The sequence below is a fragment of the Scatophagus argus genome, chromosome 4, assembly GCF_020382885.2.
Source record: "Scatophagus argus isolate fScaArg1 chromosome 4, fScaArg1.pri, whole genome shotgun sequence".
In the NCBI taxonomy this organism is placed as follows: Eukaryota; Metazoa; Chordata; class Actinopteri; family Scatophagidae; genus Scatophagus; species Scatophagus argus.
The window spans coordinates 15,269,617-15,294,247 of record NC_058496.1 but is presented as its reverse complement, the minus strand read 5'-3'; the positions used below and the strand labels follow the sequence as shown (position 1 = coordinate 15,294,247).

The window sequence follows — 24,631 nt, the reverse complement described above, 5'->3', positions numbered from 1 at the left end:
CCTATGTTGTACTGTACTACTCCACCCGGCGACAGGACGACAGGCAGATCTGATTGGTGTACAAAGAAAATCTCTCAGCGAACGTGTCGGGGCGTCAAACTCAATCCCACCCTCAGCGAGGTAACAAAATGCAATGATTGATGGCTCTGGGATTGCTCTTCAAGACAGACAGAAAATAAGAGGACGAGAAAGAGAGACCGGGGGCGAGAGTGGAGAGAGAGACGGGGAAGAGAGAAGGAGGCAAGACTCAGGGAGACGGAGCTAGGGGGTAAAATTGAAATGTCAAACTACCAAATGACGGCTGTCGACTCTGGCATCTCGATGGGAATGCTGGGTAAATTCTCTCCTGGCTCCCAAACAGAGCACAGCTGTCTGTGTGTGTGCGTGTGTGCAATGGTCCCCACTCAAATGGATGCAAACACACACTCAGCTGTTCCCACAAATCCCCAAGATATTGCACCCCCACCCCCCACACCCCTGCTGCAATGAACTCAGTGCCAAACCACTTCAAACACACGCACAACTCATTCTTCTGCTCAATCATGCAAATGTGAGCACTCTGAATAAAATATACAATATAGTTTACATGTTGTTACATGAAAGATGGAGATGTAAAACAACAAGAAACAATAGATCAAAAACTGCATTGACTTTGACTGTGGTATATTTGTTGGCTTTGCATTGGCTCTGCTATATAACAGTATACCAGTAAAGTAAGACAGTAATCTCTAAGACTGTTCTCCACTGTCACTTTCAGTCACAATGGACCAGCTTATTGGAATTCAGCAAGTGCACAATTGTGTTCAGTGTGTGCCAGTGTGAGTGCATTTCTGTGTGTAATTGCTGAACATCACACTGAGACGTCAGGGCCAAATCCGACACTTAATTGTGGCTAATTGTGTAACAAGCTAGCAGGCGAGGCTTATAACTGGAAGAAAAGAAGAGGAGAGGAAGAAATAGGGGATAATGTTTACATCAGCGGAGTGCTTATGGCTCCTAAATTACACTGCGCTTCACATAATCATACATTTTCAACCATCTTTCTTCAGACTTGTTGTCCAACTGTGCTACAACTAGGAAAACTAGGTCATTTTGTTGTTTGCAATAATAATATCAACTGAAATAGTTTAAAATAATGTGTAAGAGAACAGATGGAATTGGTTCCTTGGTGATGAATAGAACAGACGCTTTATACCTGTATAGTGGTGATCCCCAGGTCCCGCCCAATTAATATTCGTCCGTCTATCAGTCTGGCAATGCGAGGATCTTCTACCTGTAGAGCACAGAAGCAAATGGCAGCCAAAAGTTTGATTTGTTTGTTCACAACTGATGATCAGCACTACTGCTATTTAACTTTTATTCAGTAAAGATCAGCGCCAAAGGGGGTTAAAGGAAAAGCACAACATTTTGTGAAATACAGTATGAGATTATTGTGTGAATAATCCAACGCTGATGTCATGCCTCATGGAACTTTTGGTTATCAATTTTATTAGTTGGCTTTTTACTATTCTTTTACTTGCTTTTATTGTATGCAGTTAAGACTGTGTCTCTAACTCGCTACACTTGTATCATTCATTTTCCAAAAAACAAAACAAAGTTAAAGATAAATTTGACTGATAGATTTTTTTTCTACAGATATGACAATATGGTAATTGTGAATTTGTTTGATCAAGCTAATCATGCAGTGACAGTCTGATATTGTGACCGACCAAACACAATATTTCTGTACATACCTTAAGCTGGTCCAAGACCAAATGAGTGATATCAGCTTGCCAGTCTGCTCCTAACATGTAGACCATCTCTCCTCCTGGGTCAGAAGGTTCTGCGACAAAATGTGTTAGCACCCGCACCAAGGCATACTGGTACTGAAAGGTCAAGAGAAAAGTCAAATTAGTCTAATGCTTAATTGTGCAATGTCACTGTGTCACTATGTCACTGTATTAGCTTGTGCATTAATCAATAGAAAAATTGTACACAATAAAATAAAATATCTGAACATAAAACAAGTCCCATTTCATTCTGAGCGTGTAGCACAGCTCTTTTTCAGGGATTGTGGCATTGAAGAAAAGGATCAAAGAACTCTTTACAAGTTTGATGTGCAAACCAATCAGATAATACCTGTAGGGTGCAGCCTTTGCCCTTCCTCTCATCATCCTCATCATCTTCACTGTCTCTCGTAGGTCTTGGAAGAAAGGAGATAAACGAGACAAGGCAGAAGAGAGGGTGATTTTATCTTGGAATTAAATGCCATTTTTATACTTTACACTTAGCTCTAGGTAATCTACTGTATAATCTCTGCTCCAGGTTAGACTCTCAGTCAAAGAAAAGATGTTTCAATTTTTATTCCAGCTCCAACACATTTAGAACACTTTTTGATTTTGAATTTGTACAATGTGGATGCCCCGGAAGCAAACAAACTTTCAAATGTAACTGGCCTTGTGCTCCACTTGTTGTTAATACTGCCTCCATGAAAGTTTTCTTAAACAGTATACTCAAACTATCATACACCCAAACCTAAAGCAATAAAAGAAAGTTCTGGGACCTAACTGATTTTTAGTATTTTGCATTGTCATTTTAATTCTTGTTGATGCTCCTCCTGTGGCTATATATATATATATATATATATATATATATATATATATATATATATATATATATGTATATATATTTACAAAAGTGAATTTCATAATTGGTTCAGAAATTTTGTTGTCATCATTATCTAACTTTTGGTCCTCCCCAGAAATTTCCTGTATGTGATCTGCACGTGTTTTGCACCTTTAACTCTCCCCTCAGAAAGGTATGGTCACTTTGGAGGCTGTTTGTGAACTTCTGATGAACACAGGTTTTTCCTTTTTTTTCTTGCTGCCTCCAGTAGTTTGAGGGCCTTCCCTGATTATCCTCCTCAAGTTGACTGTAGTGGTTCAGTGGCCTTCCACAATTGCTACCTATTACTGACACAATTCTCCTCTACTATACCCCACTTTGTACTACTGGTTTTGATATTTGAAACACACAGTATACATTTTTAAGCCCACACTTTGTCATACAGCATATGATTTTAGTTCACAGCATATGTCACTCAGTGTATGACTTTAGCACAGATTAGCTATCATTCAGCGTATTAATCTCACAGCACAACTCCCTGCTGTACGTGGAACATTGCTCTTATAACTGGCGTACATTTTACAGTATAGTCCTACAGGGACTAATTCTTGTACCACTCCTGTTCAGTCTTTTTTATACCTCAGCAAAATCTGTAATCATCTCTATGCAGATGACACACCACTCTATATTTCAGCAGAGCTTAGTCTTTATTTAAATATGATATTTGGTTTATATCTGTTTATACTTATTTTTCAACTTGCTCTTTGTACTGTTTTATTAATCTGTAAAGGTGCAGTCCACAAATCGGAACTGACCTTTCATGAGTTTACTCCATATTGTTGCAGCATTTCTACCACACACTTTTTTGAATGCTTGTGATAGTTCAAAAGACACTTGCAGTACTTCTCAGCCAGCTGCATATCATACTTGTTTATAATTTTTAATACCTTATCTTACTCAAAAGTACAAAAACAAAGTACTAATTCTGCAATTTGAAATAAATTGAAGAAAATCTGCTCTTTTGTCTCTAAATGTCAGCTCTGCAGTGTTTGTCATCAAAGTTACAAAATAAACAAAAAAAAAATGAATAAAAACTTTAAGTATACAAAATACTGATGTCAAAAGTATATCCTTAGTGCAGTTTCCATCTGAGGAGGCTAAATTTGAAAATGCTTTGAATACATTATCAGTGATAAAACAGAAAACCCCTCTGTCTCACTTCCTGGCGGTGGATCTGCGATTTTCTCTCTAACACAGAAACATAAAGAAACACACATTCTTTCTTGTTTGCCTCCCTCTGTGTAATATCTACACAATACCACATGCAGACAGGCATTCACACAAGGACACACACACACAGGACTACCTCTGTGTCCCTTAACTGTCCCGGAGTGTGAAACCCAGGTAATATTACAGGAATTCTTTTTCCATTTTCCGGCATCCCAGTTGCACATGTGTATGTGCGAGAGTGTGTGCTTAATAGTGCTTGTGTCTCACTCTGTGAGATAGTGGTAAGGGGAGATAGAGCTGTGTGTTTGTGTCACTGAGTACACACGGGTTGGTGGATACCTGAGCAGAAATTGGTGAAATTGAAAAATAGGCCCAGCAGAATAAAACAGAAGGGTGGCAAGGTGGGGAATAAAAGTACACACACAAATGACCATACACACACACACTCACACATTCCCTAATATCCACTCACATACGAATACACAACCAAACATAGAGGAATAGAAGCCTGTAGACACGCATACAAAAAGAAAAAAAAGAATAATTTTTGTAACCTGAAAAAAGAGGACACAGCTGATTATCAATTGAGTGTGTTTTATGTTACTAAATGAATCCTGTTATTTTAATCTAAGCCTTTAAGTTTTCCTGATGCGACTCTGAATTTGAGTTGAGAGGAAAGATGGAGGTTGTTTATCTAAATGTGGCAACTTCCTGCTTAGATAGCACATCTTGCCGCTAATCTGAAGTTAGTGATGATGTTCATCCTATTTTGGATTTCATTCAGTTGAAAGATTTACAAGATTAACATTACAGACATTTATGATAGATGAGGAAGAGAAGTAATAGAATATAATATATAAATATAATATATATATATATATAATATATAATATAAAAAACTAGAGAATATACCTCTACATTTTTGTAATTTATTTATAAAAAAAAACCTGGATACAAATCTGGATCAAGCCACACAATCATAGGTGTGCCTTTTACTTTTAACACACTCTTATTGATATTCTTATGACGACAATAAAATCACAACGACACATTGCAAATACAATGTATAGGTGTCCTTGTGTATGTATGTATGTATGCATGTGTATGTATGTATTTGTTAAAGTGCAGCGCTTATGATGTTAATACATCCTTTAAAACTTTGACGGTGACTCATGGCAACTTTCCATCAAATTTAATTAAGGATGGTTAAGGCACAGAAACAAACCAGACTGTGATCTAAGTAGGAGGTGAAACCAGAAGAAATATTTAACCGTTTAATAAGGAATTGCTTTATAAAGAGGAGATTTCTCTTACAATAATTACTATCCACTGTATAGTATTCACCTAAGATTTTTCATTCTCCTTGCAAGAAAGATGAAAGAAAAATGCCCTGCACTTGAATAGCAAGTGAATATCAGTTTATTTTCTGCCATTGTCACGAGAAATCAATTAAAAAGATTTCTGTGGGATTTCTTGATCTTTCTAACTTGTTGAAGGTATGTATATTGGTACACATACTGTATGTGTTCACTGATTAGTAACAAAAGAAGATAGCAAACTGGTTTTTAAAAAACAAACAAACAAAAATGTATCGGTTGGGCTCTATTATACACTGCTATCCAGAAGTACCTGGCAATTTCAGGTGAACTGAACAGTTGGAGCTGGAACATGAACATGATCCCTCAGTGACTTCCCAGCTATTATGTTTCCCTCACTTCTTCTCTAAAAATGTACCTCTTGTTAGTGATGATGGGCACCCTCCAGCCTTTAACTTGGCTCAGCTCAGTATCTGATACGTCTATCTGCAGTGGCAACTTGGGCACCCAGACGGTGAGCTGCAGTTGCGCAGAAAGGTGCAGGTAGGTGAAGTTGACTGCCAAAGACTGCAGACCGCGCATTTCTTTACCGTTCACCAGAACCTGGTCACAATTTGGGGAAACCTGAAAAAAGGAATAAAACGGAACGGAGGAGAAAATGAGTTAGCTTGAGTTTAGGACAATGTGCATGCAGAGTCTGACATTTTGAACTGACCTCAAGCTAATTTCACTCACAGGCTGGCTCAGAAATAAATGCAGCCTCTGTTGTGCAATTCTGAAGCGCAGCCTTTTCATGCTCATGGGGCTTATAAGATATTTTATTTTGTCACTAATTACTTATAGTTGTATTCGTCTTGTAAAGCACTTTACAAACACTGTTTTGAAAAGTGACCTGCAAAGAAAGGTTAATAATATGCTTTTACAGTTTCACATCAGTGGCATTTTGGGTTTGTGAATACCTAGTAAAGTGCTGTCACCTTCACCAGTCTAAAGAAATGCATTACATGTAATATTCTAAGCTCAATAAATCACGTTAATTTTAAGATCTTACTATAATAATCCATAACACCAACCACAAGAATATCGTCAACCTTTGCACTACATTTTTAAGTGTGTGCCAACTGATCAGGGAGTCTATTCTAAAATACCAAGAGGGCAAGAGTGCTAAAAGAAGTCTCTCTGTAAGGAAAAACTGCACACCGTGCAGCGTCATCATTAGTTTCTGTCCAATGCTGTTGACGCCCAGTGCTCACAGTGTGTCAGCAGCAAGAGTTCTGCCAAATGTTGCTCTCAAAATTAGGCATGTTATTGATGCACAGCTGTCTTGAGGCAACAGAAAGCAATTGGTCCATTGAACAACAAAAGCCTGGTGCAAAGTCAGTAGAGGAGTTTTTTTCCTGCTATTTAAAGGATTTATATTATTGAGCCTACGTATGCAGGTTCACAGCACATGTATAGTGATTTCTTCGTTTGTGTGAATATGGTGTCTGCACAGACACAATATAACCTTAGAATTCACTGAATTTATTCTCTAAAATTTGATATAGCCGTGATTTGTTTTACCAAAACAACATAGTTTGAATCTGGCTCAGTCTGAAATCATCCTGTGTTTACCTCTCAGTCTGTGCTAAGTGTCTTTTTCATCAACTTAACTGAAGTCATGTCTTGTACCATTACACATTTTCTGTTTGTACTATCATAGCAATGTAGAGATCTACATTTAGAACAGCATTATTTAAATTAAATTGAAAATGAAATGCAAAAAATGAATGTAGACAATGGATTATTATGGTTGTATTTCAAACAGTGGACAGCACCTTTACAGAGAACCTGACAGGCAAAACAACAGAAAAGCCATAATTTTAGTCGCTTTCATTTTTCACACTCCCTCCTTGTCTGACTGTGACTGATTGAGATGACATTTTTTTGGACAAATAATCCCACATGGTTTATCAACAATGGATTCATGCAGGAAGGAAACTGATCATAACCCAATGTAGGAATATTGTTATGTTCTGCCAAGTTGTTGTGAGTCTAGATTTTTGCATTATTCCAGAACTGTATAGTAGCATTACTCTAAATACATCTTTTTTTCAGTAAAATCAAATAGTGAAGTACGAATAAAACTAAATTCTCCATTTAGGCCAAACCTTTTTATTTCCCAAAGCATGGAGTAGAGCCAAAGATCAACAAGCATGCAACAAAAAAAGGTTACCTTTTCATTTTTTTAAGGTCAGTTTTATTTCATTCATTTCATTTTGTTGTTCTGACAGAATAGCTGAGAAAAAAATCGACTGAGTGATGTGCATTTAAGTGCTTTAAACCGGTAATGACCAAAATCATCTAAATGTACAAAGATAAAATTTGGAATGAGGATAAATATTAAATCATATTGTCTGCTGCAAAATTGTTGTAAGTATATTTACTGTCATTCTGTTTCTCTGCCTGTCCCGCCCCCTCATTATCTCTGATTTCTTGGTGATTTTCTCCTCCTCCTCATTCTTTACCCTACACTTATGCTACCACACTTAGTTTTATTCTCTTTTTAACTCTGACACCCTCTTTCATCTCTCCATGTTACGCTTATTCAGAACACCTCATTCTTTCAGCTCATCCTATTTCACTCTCAGGCTTACATTTAATATTCCCTTATTTTGTCTGACTTTCTCTGTCTCATAGTCTGTCTGACTCTCACTGTTGCCTGATTTGCCTTTCAGTGTTTTTCCATCTCATTCCACTGTCTTTTGCTAAAGTGCAGATTTCCATTCACTAGGTTAAGCCCTTCTTTTGTCTCAGTCCAGCTTTACTTCAATATTATTGCCCTGTTTGTAAATGTACATTTGTATTTTTAACATTGATTTCCAGAGGTAGATTTTCCCAGCATGTATGCTCTCAGCAACACCCTATTTCATATTTATCCAGTTATACCCATGTTTTGCAAGCTGCTGACCAGACAGGGTGCCTCACTAGTCTAAACCCACAGAATTTCGCCATTGCTTGTTCACCTCCCAAACCCCTAATTTTTCCAAGAGGAACTCAAGATGAAAAATCCCTCTGTGTCTCAACCTAATATATTGACTAGATTTCACTTATTTGGAAACTTAAACCATGTCAGCTACTTTGCATTTTAATGTAAATCTGGGGTATTTTTTTTGCAGCAGTAGGAGAGGTCCTTATGGGCAGATTTCAGGATTTTTAAATTTTTACACTGTTTCTACTAGTCTAGTTCTACTCTCAACTCTGCATTTTTTCTCAGTTCTCAGTCGCTCAATTGTTATTCCAACTTTTCGACTCAAAATGAGTGATACCAACTTGCCAGCTAGCATTAGCTAACATAGTTATACAGCTACTCAAGAAGAATGGAAAGACTAAAGAAAAGAGGGAGAGGTTCAACATTTACCAATTTCATAAGTGTTGACTACATTAATTGGCTCTATCTAGAAGGTTATATTATTTAGCCATTTAACTAAAATTCAGCATTAAATATTCAGGATTTGTGTCGGGTTCTGGCTGACTGTCAGGCTCATGCAGATCATGTGTTTTCCTGATAAACACAAACAAGCACACACAAGACCCACACACACATTGTGGGGTGTAACATTTTTTCTAACTTCCTTATGAAACTCTTTGATCTCAAAAGAGGTTAACATTTTGTACATCACGGCTAAACCATTTCCTCTCTATCTCCTCTCACCTTTTAATTTCTTTCAATTTTACTTTCTTCTCTCCGCTTCGAACATAAAAGGAAAGGTGCCCAACCCTTCTCCTCTCTGCTTCCCGTTTTCAATTTCTCTTTTTCTTCTCTTCCTTTAACTTTATTTATATCTCCCCCAACATCCACTATTACCCTCTCTTGACCTTGTCTTTTTCTTTTGTCTCTGCCTCGCCCTCCCTTCCTCATCGCACAGTCTCCCTCTTCATCTTCCTCTCTCTCTGAAACCTGATTTACCGCTTGTTAACATCAAAGGGATGTTAGACTGTTGGTGCCTCAAACTATTTCTCCAAATCATTTTTATATTCCAGGTATAAATCAGTGTGAAAACTGCACTTGGTTACTGTGGCAGGGTTAAGTTTCCAATGAATGTATAAAACAGCAGAAGTCGAGGGAAAGCACAATGGTTCTGCTTAAACTATGTGCTGTAGCCATTGTCCGCGTCCATCATTTCCAGCACAGGTATGCTGAATTACTTCTGCTCTGTGGTTGAAAGCCCCAAAGAAATATTTAAGACAATCAAGTTTCCGTTCATTTTGTCAGCACTTGGAGAGTTTGAAGAACTAGTCTTGTAACTTTTCAGATGAGTAACACAGGGAATTTGAGTTCATAAAATTTAATTCTACGGCATGAAACGATGGACTCTGAATTACTAACACAAAGTGTCTGCAGAAGGTGACTTATGAGTTAAAGAACAAAGATGTTTGTATTTTAATTTTAGTTGAAGTTACACACACACACACACACACAAAAATACCATTTAGAGTGAAAAATCAATTTTCAATTTCACACTCAATTTTATTCATCAATCGATCAATATTTTTATGCTAACAATGGTATGAAAGGTGTTTGTAGTGATAAACCCACAGATGTCCCCTAACTCTGTAGAGCGTTATAGCACCTTTCAGCAATTTGTTGTTGTTTACAGGCCAAAACTTTAGGTTTAGGTTCAGCACAAAGTGGGTAGCTACAGTGGGTAGTTATGATCGGAAAAAAATTAGTGACTAGCTGCTGAAAACTGTAGAGGATTTAGTAGCTTAAGATACAGATATTTGTGGAGATCAAAACAGTGATAGAAAGACCTGACTAATATGCAAATAAACAACTGATTGCTTAGTTAGCTGTTAAAACTTCAGATATTTCAATGCTGTCTTTGCAGCTTGTTTCTGCTCCCACAAGAGGTCATACACCATTTACTGAAAGTTTTTAAAAAAAACAGTGCTGTGGAAATGTAGAATATAGAAATTATGTACCTGAGAGACATTCCCTGCACAAGTGCCTTGCTGCAGCTTCTTCGCTCTTCGTTTCATTGTCTGATTTTTAATTCTCTTTTTCCCCTGCTCTTATTAGTTCCTTTTAAATTCTCTTTTAACTTCTCATAGATATGTGTGCGTGTGTGTGTGTGTGTGAACATGGCACAGAGCTGCAGAGCAAAGTGCCAAAACAGACTCGTGAGAGCTGCCAGACACATAATGTGGAAATGGCGACACACAGAGAAAGAATTAAAGCATGAATGCTAGCAGACACACATAAATAACACAAACATAGACACAGCTGGGGACCGGTGGTAGAAGAAGTATTCAAATCCTTTGCTTATTTAAAAGCAGAAATACCACTATATAAAAGAAAAGAAGATTGATACCACTCTCAAATCTGTCTTAAAAGTAAGGCTTCAGCCAGTTAGCTTAGCTTAGCAAAAACACTGGAAAGTGAGGGAAACGCCTGGCTTGGCCTGAATCCCCCAACCACCACCTTTACAGCTCACTCATTAAATATTTTTTTTTATCTTGACTGTTTAATCTGTACAAAAATCAAAGTATAACAACAATTCCAACAATGTGTTCCAACAATCTGTTTTACAATAATAAATGTCTTTCCTAAAATGTCGTACTATTCCTTTAAAGCAAATTCCTTAATGAGTTACAGTCTCTCATTTTCTCTTTTCTTTAGTGTTGGTATAAAAATACAAAGAAAACCAACTTGAGAAGAATTTTTCAGGATAGAAGACTTCTTACATCAACTGTTTGCTCCATTTCTGTCACACAGGGTCTTAAATTTTAATGGTTCCACAACAAAAACAAAGCATAATAAAACAGAACCTTTAAGATTAACAACTCTGACATTAGGCTGTCCCTATGGAGTCTGAATAAAACCTCTAAATATGAGAGACTGGTCACATTTAGTTTGGAGAGAATGAGCAAGAAACATCACATGAAGTTTTTAACACTGAAAAGCTTTATATCATTGTGGTTAAAACAGGCATTTTGTATTTTCTATAGACATGATTTTACTCTTAAAATTCAAACATGTGGAAAGCTAGGCAGTTCCATGCATGTGGATAAACTAAATGAATATGAGTGGTTACTATATGCAGTAGCTTAAAATGGAATAGAGGTACTTATTATTATACCAGTCCAGCTATTACTATTATATGTTTTAATAATTAAAGAGGAGAAACATAAATCAGCTGTAGAGGGCTGAAAGAAACACACACAAAAAATACAAAATCCAACACAAACATGCACACACAGACTTAGAACAAATGTATTGCCATTTTTGCAAGCAAACAGCTGAGTTGGACGTATGAGGACACTGAAGAATGGATTTAATCTCTCTGTTTCTGAGAAAGACAGAGAGAGAGAGAAAGAGAGAGAGAACAGGACAAACTGGAGCACCAGCGAAAGCAAACCGAGAAAAAAAACTGAAGAGACAGAAAGGTAAAAGAGGAGCAAAGGAGAAGCACTTAAGAAGAAGTCATAGAGAGAAAGTAAAAGTGTGGATCTCAGCAGTTAGGATTTGCTGAAAACACAGAGGCCAGAAAAACTGTCTTCACCTTCATCAAATACCACAGGCAACACCACAACAATTGCACAAACCTCCACAGACAGTTGCTGAAAACTTTCCTAACTCCTCAGCAGCGATTCAAGCAAAAACAGACAGAAAGCTTGACTGTTTAAAGTATGGAAAGTAGTAGCTGAATTCAGTTACATTACATGTGACTTTAAAAGCAAAGATGGACAAAAAGGATGTCAGTTTGGATTGATTTTACTGTCGATAGCCCAGCACCCATTAACTGATAACTAACCTGTTACATTTAAGAGCAATATAAGAAGAGGAGAAGATTTCTTTTTGAATGGTGACACACTGCACTAATCAGCTTCCTGGTGAGGTTGTCTGATGTGTGCCGGATGGAGAGGTTGTTAGGAGCATGCTGGTCCTGTATAGCCAGATCTGCTCCACGCTTTGTTTTATCGCTGTGCCAGTGCTGGAAAGAAGCCGACTGGACAGCATCTCCCAGCTAATACTGACAAAGTGAAATGTATTGTTGTTATATAAGAGCTCAAAGTGTTTTTTTAATAGAGTGAGTCTCATTAGCTCTTGATGCCATAAAGTACTGAACTAGTGTTTGCCCATTACCAAACTGATTGGCAGCTTATCACCTTGAACCATTGTGCATCAGACTTTCCTCTCTGTGGCTAGCAGCGACGCCATCTTTGGCTGCGGGCTATTCATGGATATGATACCACAACTAAACTGAAGAGTAGCATAACACAATTTAGATGCACTTCTGCTTTTCTGGAAGAACAGTTTCCACACCAAAATCCATCAAAAATATTTAAGATTTAAAGGCTGGCATTCACAAACAAGAACACCATTCATACGCTTAACATATGTTGTAGCATCACGCTGAGGTGCCTTTATTAGTGTGACAGTTTTTTGGGTTTTTTTTTTTTTTTTTTAACAATTTTGACTTTAATCCTCTGAAATATACGCTGACTTATAATGATCTGCTGACAGTTAAAATGGGATATTATGCATGCAGGAACCTCTGACCCACAGACCTCAGTCTTGTTACAGAGAAAATTACATGTTTTATTCTGTCTTTTGTGCAGGGGTTAATTGATAGCCATGCCTCGATATGATGTGCATGAGCATGGAGACCTTGTAACAACCCCACTTCTTACTGTGTGCTTGTCAAATCACCTGCTGCTATGTTAGCGCTGTCCCCCAAAGGAACCTCTGTTTGTTCTTTCAATGTCAAACCTTAACTGCAGTGGTCCTGTTGGTTGAGAGGGATCCCTGGCTTGTGTTACACTATACGATTTTTTTTCTATCACTGTGGCCACCAGCTATTTGTCATTATTTAATAGATACATACATATATTTCAGACCACCCTGGTGACTTTGTTTCTTAAACCACTGTTGCATCAAATCAAATCAAATCTATGTACGCTTGTGGTGTATGACATATGCTTATCTAATCCAAAGGAGTTTTATGATACAAATACTATACATTCTTTGAGTTTCTTGCACTGGCCAAGTTTTTTAATTACAATAGATTTGTCACTTACGGTTGCAAACTCAACTTCTTTCAACTTGTGGACTGAGTTTAGATTTGACTGCGTCTATGATATTGGGAAAGTGAAAGTCCCTATTTACTGTTTATATCGTTTACACTGTGCTTCTCTGCACCTGTTGCATTACACTGTGGCTTTAAACTGCTTTTGACTCCTGCTCTCATCTAAATGGAAAGCAGCAACTTTGTGGCCTGACCTGCCATCACTGGCAACCTGCTGCTTAACCCACCAAACAAACCAAGCAACACAACATACACTTCATAACGTCAGCTAACAGGCTTTCAAGCAATCTATTTGTTATGCTCGTAAAATTTGTCTGCATTGCTCAAATGGGACAAATCTCTGACAAATTGATATAGCCAGGGTTTTAATGGTGGCTGTGAGTTTTGTTTTTTGAGTTTTTTTGCAGTCTGTGGCGCCGCATAAACTAATGAGGAACTAAACTAAGGAATGAGCTTTTGTTCATTACACCCCTCTTCCACTCGACTCCCTTTCCCTTCTTCAAAAGCCTATACAGAAGTACCAAAACTCAGCCACCCACTCACCTCCATTTACCAGCAATATCCCCAGGCTGAGTGATTTATTTAAATCCATATTCATCTCCCTTCAAGCTAAGTGATCTGTCTGAATTTACAGTTACTTCTCTCTCTGTCTTCCGCCTATCTCTTACTGTCTCAGGTTTTCCCTATTAGTCTCTCTCAATTGTATATTTTCTCCCCGCAACGCAATCCATCCATCTTTCTCAGTCTCAGATTTCATCTTGCAATCTTTTTCTCTGTGTGTTTCCGACTCTCCCTTCTTTTCCCTCTGCCCATCTCACTTGTTCCCTGCCTCTGGCAATCCAATCCATCTGACTTTAAGAATCAAATCATCAAATCAGGGCCCCCTCGGTAGACAGGGGCGGGCCCTGAGGGACAGGCTAACCAACTCTCTGATGAGATTAGACTTCCCACCTGTCTGTCATTTAAGAAAACCCACACCAAGCCAATCGCCTCTGCAGATTCATATGGCTGTCGTTTAGGTACAGCTTTTTTGTTTGGTGCTTGCACGCATGCACATGCACAAACACAGACACACATACACACACAAACAGACGCACACGCACAATATTAGCAGCCTGTAGCCACATATATTATTCTGATTTGGCTCAGATAATAGACAGTTCATAGAGAGAGCAGCTGAAAGGTGCACACACAAGTTAGCAGCATATCACTAGGCCTTTCATTTTGAATTTAGAAAAGTGGGGATGTAAAATGTTCTCTAATGGCCATTTGCACTCTGCTTTTCTCCACAGTGAAACTGTCTGATCAAGACTGTCTGGGGGGGTGGAGTGAGGGGGTGAAATATATAAATAGATACAGTAACGGAATAAAAAGAACAAGAAAAGTTGTGAGAAGTTAAAGAGGGTCAGTAGGTGATGATGAAGATACGTATAAGGATATGTACAAAAAACGAAAGATAGAGAGAAGAAAGTATTAAAGAGATATGAGCTGATGAGAGATAAATCTGTAAGTGTGGATTTATTGCAAGTTTGAATCTTGGTTTGACTGAAAGCACAAGGAGGTTTACTGTCACTGACATACTGCTGGCTGGCAGACTGAGCAGAAATCTCTCTGGACGAGTGTCACTTAGCAAATACTTTAAGTGTTATGACCTGTAATGACCAACAAGCCCCACTAATTAAACAAGAAAACCGTAAACGTCCTCTTGGACAATGACATATGACAGTGTTTTGTGATCTCTTGACAGGACAATACTAAATCTGCATACTAAATCTCTCTTGAACTGTAAGTCAGTTTCATGATGCAAAATTTGGCTTGATTTAGGAACAAACACTACAAGGTTCTAAACCCAACACTGTGCTTTGAATGAGAATTACTGCCTTGTTAAGGTTATGGCCCCTTTATTCTCATGATTTCTCTCATGAATGGTTGGTTGGGATTGTGAAAAGATCGAGGTCATGGTTACAAGACCCCTGCACTAACTGTCAGTTGGAAAGTTCAGATAATAGCAGTGACAGGGGTTACGTCAGATGTTTCATTGACTCCACCCCCCTTCCATTATAACTCCTGCTGCTTGGTGCTTGAACATAAATTAAGTTCATTTTGGGGTGCTTACTGATGCTGTTGTTTATCTCGTGGAGGAGAGTCTCATAAAGACATTAAACTGGTATGTTTGACACAAGAAATTGTTCAGTTTGTCTGCACAATGGTCTAAATGTTAATTTAGCCATTTGACATCTGATTTGTGTAAGATGAATGTTGCCTGGACTTCAAATGACTTGGGTTACAGATAGAGTTACATATTTTTGGTCTCAGTTACACCAACAAACAGGGGGGAGGGATGGATCAGAACACCAGTCAATAAATGGATGTGACCACTAGTTGTCTCCAGTGGCTGGCTGAAGTTGCTGCATATTGGCAGGTACTGGCATATGCTGTTGTAGACATTCATCCTCAGAGGGCAACATGTCTGCTGATACAAGAATTGGGATGTTTTCTGTTTGTGTACAGATCAATGAGGACATGCATCATGCTGCAACATGAGGCAGATGAATGGCATGACAGTGGGCCTCAGGATCTCATCGCAGTATCTCGGATTCAAATCGTGAATCAGTAAAATGCAGGTGTTTTTGACTGTAGCTCATGTCTGCCCATAGTCCCACTGCTACCACTGACACTCTGTTAACGATGCTGACATTAGCAAACCGCTCGCCCACACAATGCCATATACAATGTTTGCTATCTGCCTGGAACAATGTAAACCGGGATTCATCTGTGAAGAGAACACTTCTCCAAAGTGCCATCAAAGGTGACCATTTGTCCACTTGGTTGGGTACCGCACTGCATGTCAGGTCAAGACCACGGTGAGGACAACAAACTCACAGACGAGTTTTACTGAGACGGTTTCTCACAGTTTGCACAAACCAACTATTGTGTGAGCTGTCTGGGTGGCTGCTCATAGGCTGTCATGCAGATGAATAAGTGGGATGTGGAGGTCCTGGGATGGCATGGCTACACATAGTTTGGGGTTGTGAGACCGGTTGCATGCACTGTCAAATTGATTGGAGATGGTTTATAGAAGTGAAATGAAGATTCAGTTCAAGGAGCGACATTCCTGCAGCCAGTATGCCAGTTCATGGTCCCTCAAAACTTGTATGATGCTTGTGTGATAAAACTGTCACATTTCACATAGTTTAATCAGCATCTTGATATACCACACCTGTTAGGGGGATGGTGGGCTGCATTGGAAAGGATAAAGGTTCACAGCCACAGATTTTGACAAATTTGTGCTTGAAATTTGAGAGGAATAAGTCTTCTGTGTGCATAAGAAGTATTAAATCTGTGATTTCACATTGTGAAAAATGGGAGCAAAAACAAAAGTGTTGACATTTATTTTTTTGTTGACAGTGTTTGTGATGACATAAATCATGCTCATAGGACCGCCTCTTAAAATCAGATTTTCAGTGAGCACAGATAAAATTTACACTCCTAGCAGTGAATATGTAAACTGTTTTATAGTGTCAAACTCTGTACATACATCATTTTACACAGTGAGGCTCAAACATCCAACTGTAGGAACGAGAAGAAAAACATATTTTTGACTCGAGGGTGAAGATTCTCTCAACCACGACTGTTTATTACTGCCGAGATTGTTGTTGCTCCCATGGAGCCAATTATGGTTGTAAGAAGATTTTGGGTACTTTATAGTAATTGTGTAATTATTTTACCATTAGCTAGACTAAAGAACAATAAAATGCTCAGCACCAATCATTAGATTTTGCGAGAGCGTACTTCATAAGCTTATAGCAACAAGTCTCACTGGACTAATTCACCAGACTATTTGATGGAAACACTCTTACAGATATGAAACACGAGCAGAGGAAGGAGTGAAAAATATGGATAACAACCTGAATAAAGAGAATGATATAAAATCAGTGGTTAGCACTGTCGCCTCATTGCAAGAGGGTCCCAGGTTTGAATCCTGGTCTGGGCCCTTCTATGTGGAGTTTGCATGTTCTCCCTGTGCCTGCGTGGGTTTTCTCCGGGTACTCCGGCTTCCTCCCACAATACCAAAAACATGCACATTAGGTTAATTGGCTACTCTAAATTGCCCCTAGGTGTGAGTGTGAGAGTGTGGTTGTCTGTCTTAGTGTGTTGGCGATTGATTGGCGACCAGTCCAGGGTGTACCTCGCCGACCCTGATGGATAAGCGGTATAGAAAATGGATGGATGGACATAAAATCAGACTTGCTTAAAAAAGAAAATGAAAGGAAATGCATAATATTTATATAGATACAGTACTACAAAACCACTAATTAACTGGGTTTTAACTACTGATGGTAGATGTGTGCTTGTTGTTCATTCATGCCACCAGCTCTCATTTCTACAGCTCTCCTCTTGATGTTATTATACATTTGGGTAACATACAGTTACTGTTCTTGTATCTCTATCAGCCAGTCAACAGCTGTAACACAGCGGCAATCGGAAGAAATGTAGAGGTGACATTTGTTTTGCAATATTAGTAAAATTACTAAAGATAAGTGCTGGCCTCCATCAGGTCAGATTTTACAGTTTGCTGCATAATCACCCATTAAGCTCAAAGGAGCACCACACATTTAGCCTGGACATGGCCATTGTCAGAGTATTTTTTCACAGGCCTTCCAACTCTTTTCTGTGCTCTTTACCTTCTCCCTCTCCCTCCAATAAGACAATAGAAAGAGGTGTATAAAATCTCTCTTCAAAGAATTTCTCTCTTTGAGTCTCTTCAACTCTCCAGTCTTTGTCAGGAAGGTCTACAGGGCTTTAGGAAAAGGCAGGAGGGTTTTCTCACTGTGGATTCGTATTTGTGTGCATGTATGTGTGTCTTCGTATGTGTGTGTTGGAGGGTGGTGATGAGTGCCATTTCTTTTCTAGAAAGTTCCAAGCCCTGTGTGAATTAGTATGCTTATTAGCATAGGGATATAAGTCAACAGTGGCCCCAATATGTCTGTTTGTATGGCCCTATTGTAGCCTAGGTGTGTGTGTGTGTGTGTGTGTGTGTGTGTGTGTGTGAGAGAGAGAGAGAGAGAGAGAGAAAAGGGTGCTTTCTTAACTGTCTGTATTTCCTGTTTGGGTTGGTTTTGTAGTTTATTTCTGACAAGCTATTAAAATCATATTTAAATGAAAGATATAACCATCACTGTAGCACATTTCATGTATTCTTTATTCTTCTATTCCACATTATCTTCTGTATAATTATCTTGAAATTTATACAGAAGAATTAAATTAGGTAAGTTAATATAGTGTAAAAAAAAAAAATAATAATAACTTCATGTTCTCCACAGTGTCTGATAAAAGATTGGATCTGCCTTTTATTGCTTTTTTTACAAATAGCTGCGATAAAAGAAGAAAATTTAAATATTAAGCTGAGATTGTTATACATTTAACTAACAAGTAACCAGGCCATTCACTCATTCATTCTACAGTGTGATTGCAACACAGAAGTGCATAAACAAGCAAAAACGCAGCCATTTTATCATTTTTAGTCATTTAGCATGATCTGAACCATGGCACATCTACAATAACTTTTTCTGCATGAATACGTTATTCTTACAATAGTAAATAGGTTTCTAAAATGTGTCCTGATACTGACTGTGATGGCGCCATGGCGCGAGGAAGAAAACATGCTGTAACATAAAGCATAAGAAGCTGAAAATAGGGCCCTAAACTTCTGTTGGCTACCAAGCTATTTATCGGAATACCTGCTCTGCGCATCGCATCTGCTTTTACTTAAAATTAATGCACATGTGCTTTAAAGGTAACCTGACTGTGTGAGACATAAATGTCACACAGTTGTGTACTCTGGGCATTCAGTTCATCCAGGAAAGACTTTCTGGGCAAAGTCCATTCAGCTTTCTTCTTTGCTCAACACAGAGCTAATCAAACTGGTGATTATCTGTGCCCGTTTTTGCCCTCTCAGTTTTATACTACATAGTTTCATAACATTTATTGAACAAGGCTTAGTGACCAGCGGTATAATGCTGGAAAGGCCAGCTGCTTGACCTCTGTGAAAGCAGTTCAACAGCCTGGCCTTTCTAATGTTAATAGCTCTGCCGTGGAAGCCAACGGCTGGCCGCTAACAGGAGAGCGGTGCAGTGGGAAATGGAGCAATACTGTGGTTGATTCAATCCCTCCCTCTATCTCTTATCTATCACTGTTTCTTTTCTCCTCCGTGTTTTCACTTCTCAACTTTTAAATAGGCTCAGTGCTATAGTGTACGTGGAGAACATGAGAAAGAAGTGCTGAGAGAGAAATGGCTGGAGAGGAGGCAATTTAGAAAGTAGAAACAGCATCAAACTGTTGAGGTATCAGATCAGGATGGCTCCTGAATGCCTCCCTGGGGAGCTATTCTGAGCACGTCCGGCTGGGAGGATACCCCCGGGCAGACCCACAACACACTGGAGAGATTATACATCCAGCATGAGGCAGCCTCAGGATCCCCCAGAAGGAGCTGCAGGACACGGCTGGGGGAAAAGGGACATCTGGACTGCTCTGCTTTTCCTGTAACCTCAAAGTAACACGGATAAGTGACCAGCAGCACATCAACGCACTGATGTTTCACTGGCCAGAGAGGAAGAAAGAGCAGAATCCAGAAGACTGTCACAGTCTCTAAATTAATATGCTGATGTTTTATAGATGAAGAGCCATAAGTGTAACATCTTGAAATAAATATCAGATGTATGTTTCATGGTGTGTGTCTTATGTGTATTTTTTTTTTTTTTACAACATATAAAGACTCCCGTGTGCATTTCTTCATTTTTCATCTATATCATTATTAAACTTTGTACGTGTATGAGGACAAACATGTGGGCCAGTGGAACACAGAGTAGGTTCACTTAGTTGGTGGGACTGACAATTCTACGCAGAATAAACAGACACAGCATATCAAAATACTACAAGTTTAGTTTAGAATTTATTGAGTTGCAAAATATAGCCAGTGATGCTCCAGGAAATGTAAAGTGTCACCAGCGCTTTCCATAGATGTTTGTGACGTTGCAGCTCTAACAGCAGCTAAACCCTGAGGTTTTTACTTGGTTTCACCCAAGCCGAATTAACCATCACAGTTTCAACATTACATATACATATACTATTGCATAACAACCAATTTGCAAATGTTAGGGCCAGTTTAGACTGGCAACAGACAACTTTTTTACTTTAAGTTATGATTATGAAGTAAACTGTTTATTGATTCAGCAGTGTAATGGCTATGGAATAATGACACCGTTGACATTTATACTGGTTCTCTCTAGGTTCACTCTGCAGTTCTGTCTGCCACTAGATATGAAGTCTCCTGGGAAAACGACTGACTTGATTTATGGTATCTGCTTTCATGTCTTCTTTCATTAAATGAATAAATAAACTCCCACTTTTTCCTCTGAATATTTTCTTCATTTCTCTCTGCTGTACTTAATTGTTTGCATGAATGAATACTTCATTTAAAATGATGACATTTCCTCTCTATTCAACATGCATCTTTCTTATTCTTTTTTCCTAAGGGGGTGTTGAAAGTTTCTTCATGGAGATATGGAAACAACTTCAGTGTGTCCTCTGTTGTTGGTACTTGCTACACTGTGATCCAGTCATGTTTGTGACAGAGGAAGACAGCAGCCGTGTTTGTGGTGTCTAAGCTGTCCATGTGTGTCAGTGAGAGGGACACTAATGCACCTCCAGGAATCTGCATGGCTTCCTGAGGGATCGCAAAATGGATGAGACGGAAAAATAGATGAGTGGAAGAGAGGATTGGTTTTTAGGCTGCCTGCATCCAGTATATACAGTATTTTTTTTTTTTTTTACTGAGACAGAATCTTGCTGTCCTCAAGCGCGCATGAGGCCTCCATTGACTTACAGCCATAAGGAGAATTAAAAAAAGTGTGTACACAGAAAATGCTGACAGCTGCTGATTCAGAGGACAGACAGGTGGACATCTGCAGCATCTGCAGCATGGCACGTGATCAGACCGTATATGTTAAGACTACATGTTTAAGATACTAAAAGAGGAGGAAGTTGAATGATATGAGTTGAAAGTTTGGAAAATAGTAAGGTTTGTGTTATTTTTTCCTGTTTTGTATTAGTATTCAAACAGCTTTCTTTACCTTTTGACCTTCATCAAGAGTTTGCCTTAATTACTGCTGGTGTGTGATTTTGTGATAAGAAACAGCGTTTGGAGGTGAAACACATGGCACCACCCTACTTAAGTTATCAATATGGGAATGTCTGTGTGTTCATAGCTGCTGTGTATTTTAGCATGGCAATTAGCAGCTAATTAGCTATTGATTAAAGCCAGTATATTTTATGGGGGTGACAGGACGAGTGTGACACGGGGCACGCCATAACATCTCAGCAGTAATTCACCTTTTGCTGCACACACGCACACACACACGCACACACTTTTTTCTCTCTTTTACTCATGTATCACCCTCATTTTATTTCTGCCTTCACTAGTTGTCACATATGCGATAACTTGTTTGCCTCTAATCTCTTTCAGTGTCCTTTCAGACATTATTTGCTCATAAGCAAACCACTCTGGCCTACTAGCTACTTGATAGTAGGCCATACACTCCAGTTTCAAATGGGCACAAAAAGTAAAAATCCCTTTTTTCAAACCACTGCCATTTATGTGACACATAGTGTGCAAGTGGATCAGCAAGCATCAGAGGTCACTTTATCTAGATGGTTAAGGCAGCACAAAAAGTGGCTCTCCTGATAAATCACATAGAAATCTGCTTACTGCCTCGAGCTTTTCCACTGCCGACTTTTTATTACAGATACAATCTCATGTTGAGTCCAATTCAGTTTGTCAATGTAGACATTGTGTACATTTATATTACTTAATAACCTGAATGAGAAGGGAATCTATGTGATTTGTTTATGTACTCATAAGCCCACTGCAGTCTCTGTGTCACATATCTGCTTGAGTGATGAGTGAGGGGTTTCAAATTGACCACCATCTGGAGATATACAACTGAATTCTACATATTTTAATCGAGTGAAATTGCAATATAACATTGGCTCTGTTGCAAGGTGGATGCAAGAGAAAGGGCAGATTTCTGCACTCTCACTGTATTGTAGTGACACTTTACAAAGCCTCAAATGAAGCAGTTTTTCACTTCCTGGAAATTTTTTGTCACCAAGCAATCTGTTGAACATTTTACGGGAGGCACTGGGGAGCATTTTGGCTTTGCTGATTTAACAACAAAATCTCCTTCTGTGGCATAAGAACTGAATCACTGGAGGTCTAAAAATCATTTTAGACCCCCTCAAGGTCGCAGCTCCCATAGATATATGTCTTTGGGTGTTGCTAATGGTCTTGTCTGATGTTGTGCACTTCAAGTCACCGGCTCTTTCCTAAGCCTGTTACTGCTAAATGGAAAATGTGTGAGTTTAGCTGTATGTGTGTAGGTGTGTGTATATGTGTGTGTGTGTGTATGTGTGACCTCTACCTTTAATCCACTTTACCTTTCATTTCCTTTCTAGGCTCTCAAATGACCCAAGGCACCTGAAGAGAATCCTCTCCCAGTTGTCCTCTTTTTATCACTTTGCCTCTTCTCTTCTTTTTTGTTTTAAAGCAAAAACACTAACCCTCCAAATGAGTTATTTTAACACCATTCAAGACCTGATTTCCATCCCTACTGACACACCTGAAAACACATATCACATTGCCATTCATGTACACCAGGTGTGCTTGTGGCAGTGGAAACAGGAATCAGATTGTCTTTTCTGTTCTGTTGACCATTATGCACTTGCACACTATTAGACATGGATGGATAAAATGAATCTGTTAGCTTACAGTCCAGAATGTATCAGTGGTTTAGTCATCCCCCGTCACTCACGTAATGCCCATGCTACCTCCGTAGGCTGTCCTTGTTTTGGTTGTTGCTCCTTTCACATGTGAATGTAATCTTTCCCTGGGGCTAAACAGTTAATCTGAACACATTAAAAGTTTTTTCTTAGCAATCATAACTTCATTGGTAAAATTATTCCAAGAGAAGCTGACTCTCCCTGGCCTCACAAAAATCGGGGGGGGGGGGGGGGGGGGGGGGGGGAACTTCGTGTAGGACTGATAACTCCACTGCACATTGCTCCAACAACAACAACAACAACAACAACAACAACTTTAACTCATTTGCATGTTGGCAGTGGTACCGTTAAAAAAATGTAAAATTTAACTGCACAGCAGCTGCTAACATATTGTATAGACAACAAGGTCACCAAAGCCTCTGATTTGTTATTCATGCCATAACGTTCCAGAGCCACATTTGGATTACAAAATTTTTATAATCAATACAATACACATTTGAAGATTCATTATTGTTTAATTAAACTGTATTGTTTAAATTCCACAATTGTGCTGTATCTGTGTATTGCAGTAATCAGGGGTTGTTTGACTGCTGTAGACTGCTGAGAAGGTTCATTGGTTAATAAAGGCAAACTTGATTCACTTGATTAGTTGATTTATGAAAAGCAATTAAATACACTTAGTTGACACTTTTATCCAAATCAACTCACAATGCCGTGATTGCATGCTGTTTTGTTTATGCTCATCCCACTGTTGGCGCTTTGCCCTACTGACAGCATTACACAGAACTACTGAGTTCGAGCTTGAAAATCAAAAATAAAATACATAACCCCAGGTGACTGTAATTATCCTTTAGTTATATCCATTCATAAGATTAAAAGAAAAAAGGAGGATGCCTGCTTGTATGATGACTGTGTTTTTCTCATCCATCCATCCATTTTCTATACCGCTTATCTGTCAGGGTCGCGGGGGAGCTGGAGCCTATCCCAGCTGACTACGGGCGAGAGGCGGGGTACACCCTGGACTGGTCGCCAGTCAATCGCAGGGCCATCACACAAAGACAGACAACCACACACTCTCACACTCACACCTAAGGGCAATATAGGGTAGCCAATTAACCTAATGTGCATGTTTTTGGTATTGTGGGAGGAAGCCGGAGTACCCGGAGAAAACCCATGCAGGCACAGGGAGAACATGCAAACTCCACATAGAAGGGCCCAGACCGGGATTCGAGCCTGGACCCCTCTTGCTATGAGGTGACAGCTGTTTTTCTCATATATATGTATATACGATGTATATACACAAGGCCGGTAAACTTTAAATATGTCTTTTTCTTCAATTCAGCTGGGCAGCAGCTCTAAATCTTTTACTCTCTGGCTGAGAATCAATTTATTTTCCAAGAGTAGTAAATGTACAGGAAATTGTCGTTCTGTCTTTGATGCATGCACACATGGACAACTCACACAGTGAGGGAGCAATAAAAATGGGTACATAACAGATTTGACATTCATTACAAGAGGACAGAATACCAGAGACAGAATATATATTACACAACATGTACTCTGCATATATTT

At 38.9% G+C, this 24,631-nt stretch overlaps 1 protein-coding gene across 1 annotated transcript in view; it reads right to left on the bottom strand.

Moving 5' to 3' along the window:
• Positions 1–24,631, bottom strand: part of si:dkey-215k6.1 (transmembrane protein 132D) — a 233,795-nt gene that overhangs the window by 8,023 nt on the left and 201,141 nt on the right. Inside the window, exons 10-13 of the mRNA XM_046385383.1 lie at positions 5,569–5,774; positions 2,119–2,182; positions 1,734–1,865; positions 1,196–1,273 (exon numbers count right to left, since the gene is read on the bottom strand). Coding sequence (XP_046241339.1) covers positions 1,196–1,273; positions 1,734–1,865; positions 2,119–2,182; positions 5,569–5,774 — 480 coding nt within the window. The remainder of the gene's footprint in view (positions 1–1,195; positions 1,274–1,733; positions 1,866–2,118; positions 2,183–5,568; positions 5,775–24,631) is intronic.